The sequence below is a fragment of the Aythya ferina genome (assembly GCF_964211825.1).
Source record: "Aythya ferina genome assembly, chromosome: 17".
Lineage (NCBI taxonomy): Eukaryota > Metazoa > Chordata > Aves > Anseriformes > Anatidae > Aythya > Aythya ferina.
The window spans coordinates 7,815,321-7,823,139 of record NC_140316.1 but is presented as its reverse complement, the minus strand read 5'-3'; the positions used below and the strand labels follow the sequence as shown (position 1 = coordinate 7,823,139).

General features: G+C 42.2%; 1 protein-coding gene across 10 annotated transcripts in view; it reads left to right on the top strand.

The window, feature by feature from the left end:
* Positions 1 to 85: 85 nt before the first annotated feature.
* The window catches only part of SFI1 (SFI1 centrin binding protein), a 34,066-nt gene continuing 26,332 nt past the window's right edge, over positions 86 to 7,819 (top strand). The window contains exons 1-6 of one of the 10 annotated variants that reach the window (XM_084538621.1): positions 86 to 331; positions 1,883 to 1,966; positions 3,657 to 3,833; positions 4,835 to 4,906; positions 6,947 to 7,054; positions 7,364 to 7,458. In XM_084538621.1, the coding sequence (XP_084394747.1) occupies positions 1,947 to 1,966; positions 3,657 to 3,833; positions 4,835 to 4,906; positions 6,947 to 7,054; positions 7,364 to 7,458 (472 nt within the window). In that variant the 5' untranslated portion in view covers positions 86 to 331; positions 1,883 to 1,946. Of the gene's footprint in view, positions 332 to 431; positions 595 to 1,051; positions 1,254 to 1,295; positions 1,712 to 1,882; positions 1,967 to 3,656; positions 3,834 to 4,834; positions 4,907 to 6,946; positions 7,055 to 7,363; positions 7,459 to 7,819 lie in introns of those variants that run through there. The other 9 variants (XM_084538618.1, XM_084538617.1, XM_084538619.1 and 6 more) reach the window with 9 other exon arrangements.

Below are 7,819 nucleotides of genomic sequence, written 5' to 3'. Positions count from 1 at the left end.
CCACCACCGCCGCCTCAGGCGCCCCGGGCCGGCGCCGTCCTCCCGCCCGCCTCCGCTCCCCTCACGCGGCCCCGGCCCCTCGCGCGCCCTCTCAGCTCCTCGCCCGCCTCTGGCTCCCCTCAGCCGCCGTAACCGGGGCCTTCCGCCGCCCGCCCCGCACCCATTTAACGCCCGGCGCGCAGGCGCGGAGCTGCGGGCTGGCGGCGGGGCTCCCCCGCGCGGCGCCTGACTGGAAAAAAAAACGCTGAAGGGAACGGGGCCGCGCCGCCGAGCCGCTCGGTGCGGTGCCTCGCGGCCAGCCCCGCCGAGCAGCCGCCGCTTGGCCGCTGCGGTGCGTGAGGGAGCCCGCGGGGAGCGCCGAGGGCCTGCAGGCGCTGATGGAGGGCAGCCCCGGGGAGGGGAGGGGGCGGGCAGCGGCCGGGCTGCGGGGCGGCGGCGTGAGGGGAGGGCGGGAAGCGGGGACGGGGCCGGTCAGGCAGAGACGGCCCCGGGTCCCCGTCAGCCCCGGGTCCCCGTCAGTCAGCGCCCCGGGTCCCTGTCAGCCCCGCTGCCAGCCCGGCCGCCGAGAGGAGGGGCGCAGACCGGCGGAGCCGGGTGAATAAAAGCGGGGCTGCGGTGGATTATTTATTTATTTCTGTATTTATTTTATTTATTTATTTATTTATTTATTTATTTATTCTTCCCTGCGATCTCCGGTCGAATATGGGCGCTACAAAGCGGAGTGAAATAAACAAACGTTCCTCGGTTTTGCTCTTCCAGGACTCTCGTAGCGGCGGGCTGTCACCGAGCTGCCTCCACGTTCCCCCCGCTGCCTCCACGGGCGCTGCCCCGCGGGCCGGCACGCCGCCTGGGGCGGGGAAGCGTGTGCCAGGCACCGGCTGCTGCCCGCGGTGCCCGCCCGGCGGCGGCGGCGGGTCCGGGGCGGGCACCGCTCCTCCGCCGCTGGGGGGCGCTGCGGCGGCGCTGCGGCCCCTGTCGGTGGCGGGGAGCGGGGCTTAGCCCTGAGGCCCCGCCCCGCCGCCACTCGGCGGGCTCGCGCCCGGGGCTCTGAGGCGGCCCTCGTGAGGGGGGAGCCCGGCCCTGAGGGGGAAAGGGCGGTGGTGAGGGGAGAGCGCGGCCCGCAGGGCACTGAGGGAGCTTGGTCTGGTCCCCTGCTTCTCCAGCGTGCCTCCACAAGCACAGCGAGCCGTTAGGGGCTGGCTCGCTGCCTCTAAGGGGGTTCGTCCATTAGAGCTCAGGTCGGTTGCAGTGAGGTGCTTTTTTTTTTTTTTTTTTTTTCCCTGTCACAACTCCAGCCTTGCTTGTAGAAATTTACATTGCGGATCTCGTGTTTGCAAGTAGATGGCTGGTTATAAATTCAGTTGGTCTCACAGTCCTTTCTCTGAGGCCTTTGGCCAGGTGTAAGGCGCTGTGTGTACAGAAGGTTTTGCTGGAAATGGCAGGAATTTGTCATTTTCTTAATTTTTATCTTTTTGAAGGCAGTAGGCAAGGGCCAGTAGTTTAAAAACAAAGAAAGAAATCAGTTTGGGCAGGTACCATTTTTCTACCCCTAGACAATTGATTTAGTTCTAAATTGGGGAACGTAACTTGCAGTCATCTCCGTTTTCTACCACCTTTCCAGCACAGCTCTAGCTAGGCACAGTTGCTGGTTTAGTATCGCAACAATTGTGCCTGTCTGTTACCAACACTGTGTCAGCACGCTATCGTCCAGGTCAGCAAGGCTGTGTGGATGGATGCTTTTTGTATTAAACACCTAGAAATTCACAATGCTATTTGTATGCAGGTTGGGTGAAATGAATTCCTGTCCTTCACAGAGTGCATTTGACATAAATCCATCTGATGGATTCATCACAAATAACAAGAACTTTTTTTCTGTCCAAAGCTAATAAACAACATTCCAGTGCAGCAAGTGCATTTATTCACTGCAGACTTGGAACTGTAGCAAAATGGAGAAATCCCAAAGCAGGTAAGTAATAATAGGATGCTGTCTTGTTAAAGACCTTGGCTACTTTTTTAATAATGACATCCTATGCATTCCATGGGATAGCAGAAAGTTATGGTCTCCATGGAATGTTATTAACCAGAACGTGTTCCTTTTCTAAATAAATAATAATTAAACAAACAACAACAACAACAACAACAACAAAAGACAAACAAAAGGATGACTCTGGGGGGGTTTATGTTATCATAACACTGTAGTATAAAAAAAAATCTTCCTTGATCCTTAGACTTTAATACAAAACTTCTACATGTTTTATCAAAACTTGATTACTTGCCTTTGGAACAATTTAGAAGGTTTTAGAGGTAATTGGACCTAACAGACATGTACAAAACCTTAGGCTGAAAACTACTTAACATAATTTTACAAAAGCCTTAAACCCTTTTCTTCAAGGTGCATACAGTTGCCTTTACTGCGCGTCTTTACGTGCAGAGAATTCTTTTGTCTTCCTAGATGGGGCCTACTCTTTCAGAAAATATTCAAACAATATTTTATAGGAGCAGAAGGACTTCTGTCTCTTGCAAAATATAGGTCACTTTCTTTTGTTGGTTTTGTTTTATCTCCTTGCAGCTGGGTGGAACAAGGCAAAAATATTGTTTCCTCCTAGGAGGTTTTAACTAGTAAACTGTAGGAAACTGAGTTGTTTGTTTGTTTTCAGTGATTTATTCTTCATGCTGTGAATAGTTGTTCTATTGAATTCCTGAAACTTATTAGTGTAGATTGTTCCAATAACTTCACGGAAACAAGATTTTTTTTTTTTTTTTTTTTTTTTTTTTTTTTACTGACTGTAGCCATGTTTTTTCTAGCTCAGTTCAGGCAGTTACTAGGGTGAGATTTGAGACTGTTCTATTCTGTTGCCTGTTATGGAATTCAAGAATGTGTTTGTGGTTCTAATGTGCAAATTTTCAGGGTGGTGGCAGTATTTGTTTTGGGAAAGAAGCTTCAATACAACTGGTCCAGCAAGTTTTATCTGGTTAGATTTTTTTATTATTCTTGTTTTCAGAATTTATGAAGACAAAATACTTAGAATTCATAAAAACATAAGTTATTTTTCAGATCAGAAGTACATGTGAAAGTAAACTATGACGGGTAAATATGCTTAATTTTGCTTTTTTAAGGATGGATTTCTGAAAATGGGAAGGATTTTTTTTTAAAGAATAAACACCTTTAGTTCAAATATAAGTAAGGCTACGAAAGAGCTCCTAGTAAAAGTGCAGTGCATATAAGTCAATTTCCAGTTAAAACGATCATTGAGAAGTCCTCAAGATGTTCTTTTTGGTGTAGACAGAAAAGCTTCGTATGCTCAAGAATAAGGCAGAAAAACACATTCAAAACTTTCTGCAAAGGCCTTAATTTTTATTGTATACACACATGGGAGAGAAAGCACAAATGTGTTTTAGTACCTTTTCATTTCAATTTCAGAGGAGAAAGGAATTGTCTCTATCTTGATTACACTGATTTGTCTTATTGCTCATCCTGGGGAGGTGGCCTTAACATTCCACAGATGAAGATAGTGAAAAATGCCTGACAGAGACAATAAATATATTTTAACATTGTGTAACTTCTATATGCGATTGTTGAAATTTTTATAAATTAATATATCGAAATAATTAAGTTAATGTAGCTTTATACAAAATATTTCTTCTTTTTCTTTAAGATTAAAATGCTTTGAGGTGCATGAAATCCAACCACTACCTAGGCCTGAAATACACGCAGTTGGGCAATCCGTTGCTTCCCAGCATTCTGGACAGTTTGAGGACAGAGGTCATTACTGTCTGCATCAAGCTGGGTATACCTGGAATAGAGGAAGAAGGTTAAAAGAATTCCAGATCAGGTGATAAGTACATTACATACCTTTAACTGAACGGAGCAGGGGTGGAGGTCACACCTGAAGAAGTATGGGTTTAGTAGTACAAGCGAATGCTAGGACAAAGGTTTTATTCACAGGTCTGTCAGGCAGTTTTGAAGATGTCTTGTGGTAATGTGAGGACATGTATTAGCTCAGATTTCCTACATTTTTGATTTTCTAATGTAAACAATGACCATCTAACATTGTGTGTTATTAGAGGACTGCAAGGTATAATAACTTGGTCTTGCTCTCCTCTTGTGTTTCTTTATATTTGTTTGTTGAAGGAATCTTGACACAGATGGGATGGTAATTGTTTGGAGATCAAAAGCCTAGTACTTTGTTGAACAAATGGAGCTGATGTAGCAGCTCAGGCTTGCTGAAAGAGGGAGGCCCTCTTCATGGCTGTGTGCTTTAATCCCTGTGTCAGCTTTCCTGCTTATGGGGGCCATCTGTGAAGCAATTAACTCTTAAATCCATTTGAGGAAAAAAAAAAAAAAAAAGAGTGATAGTATCACAATCCTAGATGAGTGAGCTGAATAGGCATCTGGAGAAGCAGAACTGCTGTGGGGGAGGTGGAAAGAAGGAACATCTCCCTGTTTCAGCGGTAAACATTAGATTGGCCCACTATTCTGGAAATGTGTCTGACAGGGCTGGTTAACCAGAGAAATAGTAACATTACCTCTCCTAATCAGGAAAAAGGCACCCCAGTTAATCGGCAGGCTGCTATTCAGAATCACTGAGTGTAACTGGGCTGCTTGAAAATAACTTGTCAGCCTAGGTTTCCTAGGCAAGTGTGTCACTGACCTCATTATGTTTGTTAAAGGTACTAATTTCATGATATAGATATTTCGTATATGCATTTGATCTCTGTAAAGTCAGACCCTTAGTGTTATTACTGAAACTACCATAAAAGTTTGTGGTTTTACTGTTGCCCGTGAGTTAACGGTGGTAGAGTCCAAGGATGCTAAACTTTTCTTATATTCCAGATACCTAGAAAGGAAGTTCTTTTATCTGTGGACAAAAAAGACATTTGGACAAGTTCTTCCTTCCAATGCAAGGTAGATGAAATTCCAGAAATTTAGATTTTTTTTTTTGGTATGGTTTAGTAATGTAACACTGGGTTAAGAGACTAGTGGCTGTCAAGAAAATCCTTGGCTGTCTTTTGTGTGTCATTTGAAGGTTTCCTTAGAATACTCCTCTTGCTCCTGTTTTTGTTTGTTTGTTTTAATAATTGTGGTTAAATTTCATTAACTCTTTTCAGAGGACCTGCAGTTGTCTTGATGAAGTTGAACTGTATGTGCATACAAATGATAGGGTATGAATGTGACACATGCTTTGAATGTAATGATTTTTCAAATTTATAAATAATCTGGAACACAAATAGATCTTGATCTTCAGTTCATTTCACTGTTTGCAGTGTTGTTCTTAATGTATGTATCTGTATATGTTTTGCCGTGCTTTGCATCTGACTTCAAAATACCTGTGGCAGATGATTCATTTTTGTTGTTAGTGCACAGCTACTAAAAATCAACACTTTGATACTCTTTTCTGCTTTAGTTTTAATTTGCGTGTTCATTCTTGTTTTACCACTCCCTTGGGAACTGAGGCAGTTACCAGTGGAAAGACCTGCATTTGTTTCAGTCGGAGTAAGATCAGACCCTTTGTTGCCCAGTTTCATTGTACTCTGTTAAAAGTATTCTGACTGTGTCTGCCTTAGTTAGTATCCCTTATACTGAATTTGCATTACTTGCTTCGGCTGTGTAAATTCATGACTTTTTTTTTTTTTTTTTTTAGAGTGAGTGGAAATATATTTTCTAAAGTTCGGAAAGGAATATAAGCGATAATTAATTGCCTTTTTAGAATCAGGAGTTGCCAGTTCTCCACAGCTTTTATTTACAATGTTCTATTAGTGCACTGAGTAAAAAATAAATGTATAGCTCATTCTTTTCTTTTCTGTCTTCTTTTTCTTTTTTCTTTTTTTTTTTTTTTTTCCTGCTTAAGTGCTTGGAATGACTTAGCAACGTGGGGTAGGTAGCTATGAATTGCAACTTGTGAGAGGATTTGTATGTGTTTCACTGACAAACATCAAGGTATTCTGGACCTAATCCTGTTGATATTATAGGCAAAACCAATTTCATGAAGTTAGTCTGGGCTTCTTGTATGCTTTTTGTTTGTTAGCTTGTGTGTTTCGTGGGTTCTTCCATTTTCCTTCGCTCCATCCAAAATACAAACAGCTGAGGAAATTTTGGAAAGCATTCATATTCCAGCTGATGAGACTTCCACGTTGTAAAATGTTGGTCAGGTTGTTTTGACCAAAGGAAAAATGTTTCAGAGAATATTTAAAAATAAGAAAGTGAATTGCTTGAATAATAGATGAGGACCCTTATTTTTAGTTAAAGAGAATTTTATCCTATGAGATAAGTGATCAAAATCCTAATTCCATCATATAGATTCTCTTCTACCTGAATTTTCAGTTGTTCACAGTTCACTTGAAATGTAGCATCACTTCTTACCTGGTCAGGTTTGGGAATTAAATTTGGGTGTAGAAGTGGAGGCTGTTCTTCTGGGGTTCAAAGGATTTGGAGGCCATATGTGACTTGTAAATCCATTTTGTGTGTTAGCTTCCATGCAGAAGGAGAAGGTAAACGAACAGATAAACAGCTTCATTTTTGGCATGGATAATGTGCAACTTCATGAAGTAGTTTTTAAGCTTATTTGAGTGTTCTTTGGGAAGATGTTAAATTCGGGATGACTTGAGATCAGTATGCTGCTTCTAAGAACACAATGGAAATATTAAAACATTATAAAATCTGCAAGCAGCTTTTGTATTTATTTTGATATGTAAAATATTTTATGCTAAAATAACTGAGACCAAAACTGGCAAGGAAAATATTTGCATAGTTTAGTATTTAGAGCCAATAAACTGATTGCTTCTTGTCATACTTAAAGAGCCTTGGAATAGGGTGTAACAGTAGAGTAACACGCAATTACATGCTCTTAGGCTAATCAGACAAAATGAAAATCTGCATTGAACTTATTTGTGGTCAACCTGGAAATGTGTTTGAAGTTTCCCATGTCCAAATCTTTCACCTGCCTAGATGCTTTTATGATCAGAAGATTCTTCAAAAAACATTCAGAGTATGGAAGGAGCGGTGGCCTGTTTGCAGAGAAAGGAAGTTGATCCTCAGAGCTGACAACCACTACAGGTTTGTGAAATTGCTTTCTGTTACTGAGTGTATCTAACTATACTAGAAATTTTCCTTAGGTTCTAAAGAAGGTGTTAATACCGATGAACAATTAATGTAGTAAAATGACAGCTCTAGGTCAAGAGCAATGTCTTAACTGTTTTGTTTTTTTTTATATTTTTCTCTCTCTCCCCCCCCCTTTTTTTCTTAGGATGCAGTACATGTTTCTTATCCAGCGTATCTTTAGAGTGCAGCTGAACTTAAAAGGATCCTTCTTCTAGGCATTGGTAGCTGTTACATCAAATGGCTTTTTTTTTTATTATTTTTCAGGCACTTACTCCACAATTTAATATTCAAAGCTTGGAGAGCTTATGTGTGCCAGCAACAGCAAAAGAGGATGAAATACTATGTTGCAGAGTCTCATGGTAAGTGTAGAAGGGGGGTAACTACCTGTATTTGGGGACATGCTGAGGTAGGAGTTTCCAAGGGAAATGTTTGCACAGAATCTCTGTCCCTTCCACATGTTTGTGCATTTAACTGGAACTGGATTGGAATTCTCCATCAACTGTGCCTATAGAGATTAGATCCTGATTCCTCATGTTATAAACTTAGCCACACGTATTTTACCTGTATTCACTATTCCTTCCAGCTTCTGCCATGTAGTTGAAAAGAAGCCCAAACTTTTGAAGTGGTCATAGTCTTATGTAGCTCCTTTCTTCTGTGTTGGATTTGTCTTGCTGGTGAAGTTGCCTATACTGGTTGCAACTTCCTTAAGTTTCAGGGAAT